At 36.7% G+C, this 13819-nt stretch overlaps 1 protein-coding gene across 2 annotated transcripts; it reads left to right on the forward strand.

Annotated features, from left to right (window-relative positions):
* Window positions 1–1726: 1726 nt before the first annotated feature.
* Window positions 1727–12380, forward strand: LOC112034532 (mediator of RNA polymerase II transcription subunit 33B). Of its 2 annotated transcripts, XM_065760987.1 has the most exons (12): window positions 1727–2266; window positions 3417–3527; window positions 4395–4742; window positions 4982–5301; window positions 5409–5500; window positions 6243–6603; window positions 7137–7347; window positions 8340–8454; window positions 8586–8747; window positions 9379–10039; window positions 10492–10698; window positions 11074–12380. In XM_065760987.1, the coding sequence occupies exons 1-12, from the start codon at window positions 1965–1967 to the stop codon at window positions 12192–12194; spliced, it is 4011 nt and encodes a 1336-aa protein (XP_065617059.1). In that variant the 5' UTR covers window positions 1727–1964; the 3' UTR covers window positions 12195–12380. The 2 variants fall into 2 exon arrangements, with proteins under 2 accessions (XP_065617059.1, XP_065617060.1); XM_065760988.1 differs by lacking the exon at window positions 1727–2266 and having other exon boundaries at window positions 3415–3527; window positions 4504–4742.
* Window positions 12381–13819: the final 1439 nt, after the last annotated feature.

Consider the following 13819-nt stretch of genomic DNA (forward strand, 5'->3'; position numbering starts at 1 on the left):
CAAAAATGGGTACAGGGGGCAACCTACCCATTTTGTTACATCCCTAAGAGCATTTACATCAAATGTGCTAAAACTGCTAAAAAAAAATATTTTTAATATTTCAAATACCAAAATACATGCTATATCAAAGGTGCTAAAGCTAAAAGAAATAAAATTTAGCAACATATTATAGTGCTCTGCTACCAGTAGCAAACCACTAACCACTATAGCATGTTGCTACTAATATTTAATTCATGGGTTAGAGAAGGAGAGAGGTTGTAGATAAATTAATATGTTGGGTTGTTTAACTATACTATTTATAACATGATTCTCCTATTTGATCTGAACATTTTTCAAGTTTGAAAATATCCTCACTAGTAAATAATGACTTTTCCTTCAAATATTTTAGTATTAGGGTCAATAACATCACACTATTTTCCAAAAAATTCCCTTTATTGAACTAAACTTTTATGTGATTCAAAAAATACCCTCACTAATAAACAATGACTTCTCTTAGAAATAGGGACAACAATGTCAAATAAAAAATTGAAATCACACGTTTTCTACAACACCAGAAATAAGGACAACAATGTCAAATAAAAATTTGAAAACAAAACGTTTTCTACAACATTTATAGCTACTATTGTTTTGAATTAAAAAAGAGAACTCCTAAAATTTAGGTATTTTCATTTTTTCCCCTAAAATTTAGCCCATTTTTTAAAATATCTTTTTGATAAGAATAAAACACCTCTAATACCTAAGAGAACTCCTAAAATATAGACTTCTTTTTCCTCAAGTTCATCTTTTTTCCCTAAAATTTAGCTTTAAAAAAAAAATCATTTTTCATCCAAATATAACATCTCCAACTAAAAAAAAAAAAAAAGACTTGTTAACTAATTTTTTTCCCTTCACAAACGTTACCAATATTTTAAAGAAATGACTAATGAGTAAGCAGAGCATGTGGATGAAGAAAGAAGATTATTAGCAAAGAAAGGGAAGAAATTCTATAATATTTAGAGCTTCAAACACGGAGAAATTATTTACTCCTATGTGAGGAATTCTGACTCCTCTTATAAGGTCCACACACTTTAAAAAAGAAGAAGAAGGTAAAATCCAAAAATACCTTGAAACCTGTACGCCGTTGTCTTAGTCTTCAAGGGCCACACAATGATGAGTTGTAAACCCAAACATCATAGGTTTCAATCCCCTATTTGGAGATTTCTTCACGCTCAAAATACTAAACTTTCTCACTTGACAATGTAAGGGCTATTGCATTTGCATATGGAGTTCATTCCACATATTTGTCCAAGGAGCCCTTGCCTTAACGAAAGTCCATACCATAACAACCAAAAAAAATGCCATAGAGTGGGTGTCTCACAAGTCACACCACGTGGATCACACACACAGGTAGGCCTCATAAACTTGTGAGAGATTCACTGGACACCACATTAGACATTAACCCAATGAGTGGAGTTAGATTAGGTCAAAAATCATAATGTAAAAGAAAAAGGCTTAAGGAATAAGACACATGTGGCATCAAAATACAGAAGAGAACAACACACTTTTTTTTTTTTTTTTTTTTTTTTTTAAAATTAAATTTTTTTTTTTTACAAAATACAGAAGAGAGCAACACACTTTTTTTTTTTTTTTTTTTTAAAAAAAAATTAAAATTTTTTTGATTTAATCCCCTCATCTCACACGCATCCATTTTGCTCTTTAAAAAAGTCATTCCACCAGTCAACAAAAACAACGCGCATAGTATTTTTGCATCAAGAATCCCTACAAGCGCGCCCTCCACGACTGACTATTTCTCTCTCTCTCTCTCTCTCTCTCTCTCTCTCGCTATTTGTTTCTGTCAGTCAAAAACACAAACACATACAGTGATTTATTATCAATTTCCTCTCCGTTTTTTCTCAATGAATCCATAGACAAAAAACCCACAAAAGCAACAACGAAGAAGAAGAAGAAGAATCTACAAGTACTCGATGTCGATGATGAGTGTACAGGCGAGTGAAGCCACGCGTCAGAGGCAGCGACTATGGGACGGAGTGTTGGAGTTGACGAAATCGGCACAGGAAAAGAACAGCGACCCGCTGCTTTGGGCGGTGCAGCTAAGCGCGAGCCTGAGCTCGGCCGGAGTGGTCCTGCCGTCGGTGGAGTTGGCTCACTTGTTGGTCTCTCACATCTGCTTCGCTAATCACGTGCCTGTCACGTGGAAGTTCCTCGAGAAAGCTTTGACTGTTAAGATCGCTCCTCCTATGCTTGTTCTCTCTCTCCTCTCCACCAGGTCACGTGACTTTCTCACTCCCACTTTTTTTTTTTTTTTTTTTAATTCTTAACGATTAAGGTATTGTACTAGGTGTGAAATACATAAATGTCTTGTTCAATTGTTAGAATTATGGTTAAAATTAACTGTTTAGTCAGCATGACTTTTTTTAGGTTGTTGGAGTTGGAGCAATGTCACTTTTTTAGGTTGTTAGAATTATGGTTAAAATTAACATGGGTCACTCGCTGATATCACTTTTATTTATGCAAAAAAGTCGTGGAAAACGTCGAGTGCCTATACTTTTTGAATTTATTATGGTATCAAAGCAGTTAATTTTGAGTTCAAACCATGTTCCATTCTCTGTCTTGTGTTGAGTCCTGCATGGGCTCTTTGTTAAATATGTATGTATTTGTGTTTTTATGTTTAGATGTTTGTGTTAAATGTATGTACGTGCGTAGAGGATTATGTGTAATTGCCTAATTGGGTGCATGTATGAAGATTATGAAGCTTGAATTGTATGGACATGTGAAACTAGTTGGGATATTTGGGGGCAAGTAATGGAAGTTTATGGTCTTTTAAAGGTTTTTATTTATTTATTAGGTAATGTTGCACGAATCATGCCTTGATAAATTTTGTTTTTTTGTTAGTAAGTTAGACAGACTGCCAATGGGTTTTGAACCTATGAGTCTATTACTTTAGACTATCCATTCTTATGGGAGGAGGAAATGCCATTTTAGTCCAATTTCACTGGCTTCAAGTCTTCAACATTTTGGTTTTGTTTCAAAGATTTATGTATTTATTTATTTGAGAAGACTTTTATATGTATGTTACATTGTTTTCCTTATCATTGCCATTTTCTTTTTGGGTGGGGGGCTTTCCTTGTGAAACAATCTTTGGGATATAGTTATTCTTCAATTGTGCTTTGTTTACTTGGTAGTACCATCTGGTAATTGACTGGCATTGAATATCATTTGTGGAGTGGTGGTAACGGAGTTTGCTTATGTGCTACTCTTTGATTTAGAAATTTTTTGTTTTCCTGGGATATTGCTGTGGCTTATGTCATAGTATGTTGAAGACTTAAACTGTGTCCTTTATTTTTGCCTCTAAGAATATTGCTGATCACCCATCAGACCATGTGCATCTTTTCACTTTAAACCTTGTTTTTATGCAGGGTCATTCCAAATCGGCAGCACCAGCCTGGAGCATACAGACTATATATGGAACTCCTCAAGCGACATGCGTTGTCATTTGCATCTCAAATCCGTGGTCCAAATTATCATAAGTAAGGTTCAAATTTTTTTTTTTTCCCTTATTTTGTTGTGCAGAGATGACTTGATGATCTCTTGCTCAGTTTTATAGTCAAAACGTAATATGTTGCAATATCCAAAAGTAATGTTGGCTTAAAAGTTCAACAAAGAAAATTAATGTTTCATGAAGGAGTGTTAAATTAGAAAGATTTTTGTGACTAATGTTGTTAGAGATTGCTAGTTTGCCAGTAAGGTGACTTGCCTTATGCAGCAGTGGCAGTTTTCTAATGTCACGTACTACTAATATTTGTTTTTCATGAAAAACACGCTTCTTAAGAGGCCTGTTCTTCACAGTTTTAAGCCATATCCTATTAACTCTAATTATATTAAATAGTGCTATAAAGCACGCATTAGTATAATGATTTATTATTATTATTATTACTATTTTTACGGTAATATTTCTCAGTACTTATAAGTTCTTTGTTGATGGCTTGATGCTAGCTTGAACTATAATATAGTAAAAATATTTTTAAAACTGAATTTCTACCTTTGGTGATAATTAACAATCATGTCTATCTTCTATTATATCTTAATAAAAAAAATTTTCAGAAGATTTTCATTAAAAAGTACCATTTTTCAGATTCCGTTGCAGCCTCCACTGCCCCCCACCTTCCTCCCCACCTCCAAAAAGGGGTCCTTGAAGCCAAACAAAGGCAAAGTTCTCTTTCTATTAAGAGAAAACTTAATGTTAGAGTTGTTCTTGTTCACATAAACCTACAGGAAAATATTGAAAGCCTATCTTGAGCTTGGTTTTGAGTGGTCTTTCTTATGTTTGTTCTTTCAGATACTTTTTCTTCTATAGATTAATAAAGTACTAAAATACCTTTTAATTGAAATTACAGGATCATGAAATCAATTGATGACGTTCTTCATCTTTCCCAGATATATGGCCTTCAAGTGTCTGAACCTGGGGTAATTCTTGTTGAATTTGTCTTTTCCATTGTATGGCAGTTACTTGATGCATCTTTGGATGATGAAGGGTTGTTGGAACTTACCCCAGACAAGAAGTCTAGATGGCCAACGAGGTCCCAAGATATGGAAATAGATGGTCATGATGGCTTTAGTGAGAAGAGAATAGAGCACAATGAAGGACTGCAGAAAGTAAATACTGTGATGGCTATTGAGATAATTGGAGAGTTTTTGCAAAACAAAGTGACTTCAAGGATTCTTTACTTGGCACGTCGAAACATGTAAGAACTTATATTTGCTGGTGATTTCCTCTTCACTTCTTGTGCATCTTAATGTTAATGTGTTTTGTTTGTGAGAGAGAAGAGAAAAGTAAGCAGTTTATTGAGTGGGTTGTCATGTTCAACCTAAGCCTAACATTGGTGCAGTTATGTGATTAAATAAATTCAGAGTGGCCAGTTAGAATTTTGAGAAATTTATTGAATATAAGGTACTTGAGACATAAATATTTCTCCCTTTGTAGGCCATCACATTGGGGAGGTTTCATTCAGCGACTGCAACTGCTTTCCGCAAAATCAGTGGTCTTGAGGAATTCAAAACACATAACTCCAGAGACCCTTCTGCAGTTGACGTCTGACACACGTCGACTTCTATCTAGAGAATGCAAAACAATGTGGGGGCAAGCGTTTCATGCAGTTATGGCTTCTGGGTCTCTGATATCTTCTGCTAATCAAGTTCATGGAACTAGTTTGTCTGCCCTTTGGCTCCCCATTGATTTGTTTTTGGAAGATGCTTTGGATGGATCACAAGTGGCAGCAACTAGTGCTGTTGAAACTCTTACTGGTAGGAGTCAATTCTTGTATATGAGTGCTTTCAGTCTTTGATTTACCTGGAGTGGATGAGACTTAAGTTCTTCTAGCAAAATTATTGAACCAGAATTACTGTTGCAGGTTTAGTAAAGGCTCTGCAGGCTGTTAATGGTACCACATGGCACAACACATTTTTAGGTTTATGGATTGCAGCTCTTCGGCTAGTGCAAAGGGTAGGAATTGATTTGTAAAGAAATAATGTTTATCTTTGATCATTGATTTATTCTTTTTTATTGGATTTTTTTTCTTGTTTTTTTGGGGGGGGTGGTGGTTTTGGGATGACACTTACCACATGGCTTGTACATATGTTGCATAAATTTGAAAAAAAAAAAAAAATTCCAACTTCAAGCCATTGTAATACCTTAGTTAAACTTGCCCAGGAATTGGAAAGTCTTTTGGTTTTGAATATGATTACTCGCTAAGAAATTAAAAATTATTTTGGTCTAGTATTCTAAATTGTGTAACATATAGTGTATAACTGATAAAGTTGGCTACTTGGTAATGGGAAGTGCCTTTATTCACCTTCAAGAAGTGAAAAATTATCAAAGAATTGTGTTGCTCCTGAGGATTTTATACTTAGTGGATGTTTTCATAATTATTTCACTAGAATGGTTCATATTCCATTGTGCCTAAAACTCATTTATATCTAAATTGCTAAACTATTATAATTTCACAATGGCATGTATATAGTGGAGACCTTGTTTCAGGTTTTGCAAAGTGCTATACCCATTTTTACTATTGAAATACATCACTTGTGTCTATTTCCACAAATCACAGGATTTAATGTATTTGTAAGGTAGAGTCAGAGACTAGAATGCAGTTGGATCTGAGAAAGAATAAGATTCCCATTTGGTTCTATATAACTACTGTTTCTAGATATTTACATTGATCTGTCTTCATCTTACTTCTTTTTAGGAGAGGGATTCAAGTGAAGGTCCTGTGCCTCGCCTAGATACATGTTTGTGCATGTTATTGTCTGTTACGACACTTGCGGTTGCTAATATTATTGAGGAAGAGGAATGTGAACTTATTGATGAAAGTGAACACAGCCCTACCAATCAAAGGATAGAGAAACAGCCTCAGGGAAAACGGTGCAAGGAGTTAGTTACCAGCTTGCAGTTATTGAGCGATTATGATGGTTTGTTGACACCCCCTCAGTATGCTGTTTCAGTAGCCAATCAGGCTGCTGCCAAAGCAATAATGTTCATTTCAAACCTTCCAGTCGGTAATGGACACTATGAATGTGTGAGTGTAACTGACATGCCAATGAACTGTTGTAAGTAATTATTACTTTTCAGCATCAGAATTTTGATTTTGTGGAGGCTTTTAGTTTGAAAGAAGTAATAGATGAAAATTTGTTAAATATTTTTGATGGGCCTAATTTTTATTTATAAAAACAATGTTTCTGGATGGCCCACCTTGGCATTTTTTTTTTTTTTTTTAAAGCAAATGCACCTGATGGTTGATTTCTGCATTCTTCCTTGGAGTTTCCTGTAGAGAAGCTATTTTAAACTAAAAGATCAGGTTGATCATGCTGAGTTGGATCACTTTGGTTGCACCTGAATAAATGATGCCTCTCTTATTTTGTGTTCATCTTAGACTCTTTTTTTTTTTTCCTGAAATTTGTTGATTTCTCTTTTACCTCAGTTCAAAAGGCTTATATTCTATTTTCATTCTTCCTTTTTCCTGTTTATCTTCAGTGCAAATATGGTAAATTAGTTAAGGCTCCTCCCTTACCTGATGGTTCTTGATACTTGTTTTTGTGGTAAACCTGTGAGGCTTCTTATATTCCATTTCTTTTTCTTGCAGCTGGAAACATGCGACATCTGATTGTTGAGGCATTAATCGCAAGGAATCTACTGGACACATCGGCATATTACTGGCCAGGCTATGTCAATGCACGTAGCAACCAAGTTCCTCGTAGTGTTCCTGGGCAAGTATCTGGTTGGTCATCATTGATGAATGGGTCCCCTCTAACTCCACCATTGGTAAATGCTTTGGTTGCCACTCCAGCTTCTAGGTATTTGCCATTTTCTCTTATTTCTATAATTTTTCCTTTTTTTTTTCTTGGAGAAAGAAAGGGAAATGGGAGGAAGAGGGGGATGGGGATTAGGGAATGCCATAAAAAACCATTATCAAAAGTGACAACTTGGTTGTTAAAATCCAACCTCTAAGTCCCAACCCTGCCCCTCTTAGGAGATGCATAAATGCATATATGCAATCAGTCTAAAAAAGTTCCTTGCTTTTACCTTCCCCACTCCCCCCAAAAAAAAATTTGTATAAATTAGTTTCAAATAATTTCCTCTGACATTGTAACCTTGGTTCTTGATTTTTGCCCCCACAGTACATCTCCAATGTACTCAAGTTGGCTTCTTTTTCAATAAATTTTTTTGTTACCTATCAAAAAAAAAAAATCCTGTCATGTACAGTATCTTTTGAGTAGCTGATCCCTTATTGAACTGAGGAGTAGGATTTTCAACTAATAGTTGTCTAGGTTCAAGACATCCTTCATCAGACTTAAAGAGTCACATACAACTTGCTAATGAGCTCAAATAGCACCTCCCCCCTCCATAATGAAGGGTGGAGGGTAAGGTCATGGATTCAAAACCCATTGGGTGTGTGTAAACTTCTTTTTTCCTTTTGATAAGTGCGTGTGTAAACTTACTAATAAAAAAAGTCATACACACAACTTATGCCCATTCATCATGAGCTGTCCATATTTTTTTGGGACAAGGCTTTCTTAAGCTGACTATAATGTTCCATATAAAAGAATACCTACATACCATAACTAGTACACACATACATTCATATGCATGTGTGTCGTGTAGTATATATATGTACATATATATGCTGAAGGTAGTAGCTGTTTAATTAACTATTATAATTCCTGACTATCACCTGGTCTTCAGTTAAACCCTTCTTTTTCCTGAAGCCAGGTGTATCAGATGCTCTATTTTGTAAATTTACCCAGTGGTATGGCAACTGAATTTAAGCTCATGGATTTGATGGAAGCTTAGCAGAAATCGAGAAAATATTTGAAATTGCGGTCAATGGTTCAGATGATGAGAAGATATCTGCCGCTACCATTCTTTGTGGGGCGTCTCTAATTCGTGGTTGGAATGTACAGGTAGTACAGTAAAGGCCATATTGTTGTTTCATGGAAGAGCAGACTACTTATCTGCTTTATCGCATCATAAGTTTGTTCCCCCCACCACCCTTAGCTTTATCCATTGAAGTTATGATTTTATTTGTTTGCAGGAGCACGTCATTATTTTTATTACAAGCCTGCTATCGCCTCCAGTTCCTGCTGACTACTCTGGCAGTGATAGCCATTTGATCATCTGTGCTCCATTCTTGAATGTTCTTCTTATTGGAATATCAAATGTGGATTGTGTTCAGATTTTCTCCTTACATGGCTTGGTGAGTTGCACTTTAAATCTTTCTACTGAGTATGTATGCGGAGACTGTATTAGATTAGTCATTGGAATTGTGTTCAATTGGAGGAAATTTTCTCCTTGATCTTGTCTGGTAAAAGGGGTGGGGTGGGACTTGGGCAGGTTTTTAGATTTGAGAGAGAGGAAGAGAGTACATGACTGTCTAAATACTTTATGATTGTGGAACGAACAAAAACTTGGCCCTGCCCCCCCAAAACACGCACACACACACACACGCCCCTATGCCAATGGTTAGAATATTTGTTATACACCTCAATTCATTTGTATCATCATTTTAATAAACTTTTAGATAATAAATTGTTTGAATTGTTGAAATGATTATGGTTTTAATACCTTGCCAACAATTTAGACTGGTACAAACTAGTTTTGCTGGAAAATTGAGTCATGATTAGTTCCGGCACCTTCTCTTCCAGCAAGGCTAAATTCCTTCCTCTGCCCTGCACACACACACACACACACACACACACAGCGAGTGAATATAAATAAAGAAACTTAATCTAAACAAAAGGAGTGTAGTGTGAATGGACCATACAAAGAATGAATAACTCCAATGCTTCATGTTCTCTGAACTGATGATGGTTTCCATTTATTGCCAGGTTCCATTGCTTGCAGGTGCATTGATGCCCATCTGTGAGGTTTTTGGGTCTTGTGTACCGATTGCGCCATGGACTCTTACAACAGGTGAAGAACTCTCTTGTCATGCAGTGTTCTGCAATGCATTTACACTTCTGCTGAAGTTATGGAGGTTTAATCATCCACCTCTTGAGCATGTGATGGGAGATGCGCCACCAGTGGGATCCCAGCTAAGTCCTGAATATCTCTTATTGGTTCGGAACTCACGATTGTCTTCCTTTGGAAGATTACCCAGGGATCGGATGAAATCCAGAAGACTCTCTAGATTAATAACTTTTTCTGTAGAACCTATATTTATGGAAACCTTTCCAAAATTAAAGCGCTGGTACCAGCAGCATCAAGAATGTATTGCTTCCACCCTCTCTGGTCTTGTCCTTGGGACTCCTGTTCATCAGATAGTTGATGCACTACTGAGTATGATGTTTCGAAAAATAAATAGAGTTGGTCAGCCTTTAACTCCTTCAGCTTCAGGAAGCAGCAATTCATCAGTATCTGGGACTGAAGATGCCTCGATTAGACTCCAAGTGCCTGCATGGGATATTCTGGAGGCAACTCCCTTTGTACTTGATGCTGCTCTTACAGCATGTGCCCATGGAAGAGTCTCTCCCCGTGAACTTGCTACAGGTTTATTCAATTCTCTTAGAATGATTAAATGCTTTCAAATTTTATTCAATGTTCATGCATTAGTTTAAAGGAGGCATAAAAAGTATCACAAGAACTTCAGACTAACAAGTCAAGTGCATTATTGATGGGTTAGAGGTGATTAATTGTAATAATGTGAGTTTTAAAGCAAATCTATATGCAAAATCACTGAACCTGGATGTCTGGAGTTGAGCCTTAACTTCATTTTCCTTAGTTTTTTAATATTTATTTATTTACAAAAATTTGCTCACAATCTTGGCAAAATTCATGGTAAATTTGCTAAAGTTGGTGTTTTTATGAAAAAGTGGGAAAAAAGGACAGAAAGAAAAAGGACCTTTGGGAATGGTTGCCTAGTCTTGTTTTTTATTTAAATTTTTGGATGTTAAGTGCAGTTGTTAGATTGTTGATTAAGCCCCTCACATTCTTAATCTCAGGACTCAAAGATCTTGCTGATTTTCTTCCGGCTACGTTGGCCACCATGGTGAGCTACTTTTCAGCTGAAGTAACACGGGGCATATGGAAGCCAGCTTTTATGAATGGAACTGATTGGCCAAGTCCTGCTGCGAATTTGTCTACTGTTGAGCAACAGATTAAGAAAATCTTAGCTGCTACCGGTGTTGATGTCCCAAGCCTTGCTGTAGGTATGTCCTTTTATTCTCTAGATATGTGGATTATTATTGTTATCTGTTGAATACATGTTATGAATAATCTCCATTCATTCTGCCCCCATGACAAAATTAAATATTCTATCCTGAGTGTCTTTCAGTGAAAGTTGCAACTCTGGAGTTTGAGGTACATAATATGTCATATATTATATAAATGTATGGGTTGTATTGTAAAGGGTTCATCAATGATCAATATATTATTGTAATATGGGTAAACACCTATAATAATGACACAAAATGATCTTCTATTTTTCTGCAGTTGCCTGTAATTTTAATACATGTGGGACAGGAAATTTTGGGTTCAACAAATCAATCTGTTGATGTTAGATATCTCAACTGCTTTGTTTGCAGGTGGGAGCTCTCCTGCGACGCTTCCTTTACCCTTGGCTGCCCTAGTAAGCCTCACAATAACTTATAAACTTGATAAATCCAGTGAACGCTTCCTCACAATGATTGGCCCAGCCTTGAATTCCCTTGCTTCTGGTTGCCCCTGGCCATGCATGGCCATCATTGCCTCGTTATGGGCCCAGAAGGTAAAGCGTTGGGGTGACTATTTTGTGTTCTCTGCTTCTGGTACTGTTTTCCACCATAACAGTGATGCTGTGGTCCAGCTTATTAAGACCTGCTTCACATCTACCCTTGGGCTAAATTCCTCCCACATTTACAGCAATGGTGGTGTAGGTGCCCTCCTTGGCCATGGCTTTGGCTCGCACTTCTCAGGTGGGATCTCTCCAGTTGCCCCTGGAATTCTCTACTTAAGAGTGCATCGGTCTATCAGAGATGTTATGTTCATGACAGAAGAAATTGTCTCTATTCTAATTCTCTCTGTTAGAGATATTGCAAGTAGTGGGTTGCCTAAAGATAAAGTGGAGAAATTGAAGAAGACCAAGTATGGGATGAGATATGGGCAGGTTTCTCTTGCTGCAGCAATGACACGTGTCAAACTTGCAGCTTCACTTGGGGCATCATTAGTTTGGATATCTGGTGGATCAAGTTTGGTGCAATCCTTGATCAAAGAAACTCTTCCTTCTTGGTTTCTATCAGTCCATGGATTCAGGCAGGAAGGTGGAGAATCTGGAGGTATGGTTGCGATGCTAGGGGGTTATGCGCTGGCATACTTTGCTGTGCTTTGTGGTACATTTGCTTGGGGAGTGGACTCATCATCGCCAGCATCACACCGGCGGCCAAAGATTCTCGGGGCCCACTTAGAATTTCTTGCAAGTGCACTAGATGGAAAAATCTCTCTTGGTTGTGATTGTGCCACTTGGCGGGCATACGTGTCAGGATTTGTGAGCTTGATGGTTGGTTGCGCGCGAATGTGGTTGCTAGAGGTGAATGTGGATGTGTTAAAGAGGCTGAGCAAAGGATTAAGGCAGTGGAACGAGGAAGAATTGGCTATGGCCCTGCTGGGAATTGGTGGGTTAGGTGCAATGGGTGCAGCAGCTGAATTGATTATTGAAACTGAGTTTTAAAGTGCCATACACATGTTTGGAAAAATGCCTGATTTACTTTTGTGTTTTATATCCTTGATACTACAGGTAGAGGCATTGTTTGTGCCCTCTAGAATACATCATCCACTTAGTATAGCTTTCTGTAGAATCGTAGGTCATGTAAATTTTGAACAGGATATATAGAAGAATAGATTTTGTGTTTCTGTACATTGTTTGGAAAATTTTCATGCTTACTATTATTTTCATTCTCATAACATGATGATCTGATTAGGGATAAAGCTGTGCACACGCACATTCATGCCCACACATTTTACAAATGTAAAATATGTGACAACATTTTACTGAGTGGAACGAGTGGAGGTCTAAAAGTAGGATTTAAAGGAATTAGTATGAGGAGAAAAATTATGTCTTCGTGTCAGAGTTGGGAATCAAATCTTAGAGCCCGAGATTTCTAATCCTCATATAAAAATGAACGAACTTGATCTTGGGTTTTTAAGAGAAAATTCTAAGCCTGTTTTGAGACCCAATCAGAATTGAGACGCTCAATGAGTATTTCTTTTTTAATCCTCATGAATATAATTGTTACCCATTGGTTTAAGGTGAATAAAATCACTTGCTTACTAGACTTGCAAGAAATTTATTGCTAACTCCTGTAATTGTTTGAGGAGAATAAAGTACTTGCAACTGAAATGAAAATCTTCAAAAGCACTCATCTATGACTAAAAGAACTTGTCGTGCTATCAATACCCTTAAGATATAATTTTATTTTTACACAATAATTGAAAGATCTTGTAATTTGTCCAAATTTGGTGAGCGACTACATCACTATCGTCTTTATCATTTTATTTGGATTGGAAAATTAACAACCAAACATTTGTGCCAAAAATCCGTCCAAAGTACTCCCCGAGTTAGCTCAACTAGATTGAGTTTTTAAAAAAGGAAAAAGAAAAGACCTAGCCTAAGTCAAGCTTTTAAGTTTTAGGTCCTCCCCCAAGTTTTTGGAGGTCCATTTTAGATTTAGAGATTAAAAGATAAGAGGCAACCTTATCTTGTAATCTATGACCCTTGTATAACAACAGTAGTTTCACCAGTTAGAAATTTAGGATAAATTGCTAGCAATAGCCAATAGGATTCAACTGTGTTCCATCAAATTTTATTTAGCTTATGGTCAACTCAATATCTTAAAAATTGGATTTTCCAGGCTTGCTAGGACAAATTTTTCACAAGACATGGAATTTATTACATTGCCAACTCACATCACATCAACAAATTATAGATTTTGGAAAAACCTCTTTTAAAGCCCAAAAGAGTCATATTAACAAAATGACACCGAAGCCTATGGTCCAAAACCCATGGTGATATTATCTCATCAAAGCCCATAGTTCAAGCTCATGGCACAATATCTCATTTTCGGCTTATGATCCAAGCTCACGAGTCTCATTGGGGGAATTTTGGAAGTCGTGGTTTGGAGGACCAAGAAGTATGTTCAGTAAAACTCTAGTGGTTCAAAGTTGATAAAGGAAAACATGTTACTTAACATGTCTTCTCCAATTCCTTGAACTATGACGAGTCAGTGTGCAATAGGTAGCATTTGGTAAGCTTCTCATATCACATAACACTTAAAATGATAAAACTCCCCATGCTCT

The sequence above is a fragment of the Quercus suber genome, unplaced genomic scaffold (genome assembly GCF_002906115.3).
Source record: "Quercus suber isolate HL8 unplaced genomic scaffold, Cork oak 2.0 scaffold_390, whole genome shotgun sequence".
Classification (NCBI taxonomy): Eukaryota; Viridiplantae; Streptophyta; class Magnoliopsida; order Fagales; family Fagaceae; genus Quercus; species Quercus suber.

Bases quoted from the DNA above. Each gene is read 5' to 3' on its own strand.
- LOC112034532 (XM_065760987.1), top strand. From the start codon at position 1,965: ATGTCGATGATGAGTGTACAGGCGAGTGAAGCCACGCGTCAGAGGCAG. The intron at 5,501-6,242 runs GTAGGAATTGAT...ACTTCTTTTTAG, and splicing joins CTCTTCGGCTAGTGCAAAGG to GAGAGGGATTCAAGTGAAGG. The intron at 8,748-9,378 runs GTGAGTTGCACT...ATTTATTGCCAG, and splicing joins TTTTCTCCTTACATGGCTTG to GTTCCATTGCTTGCAGGTGC.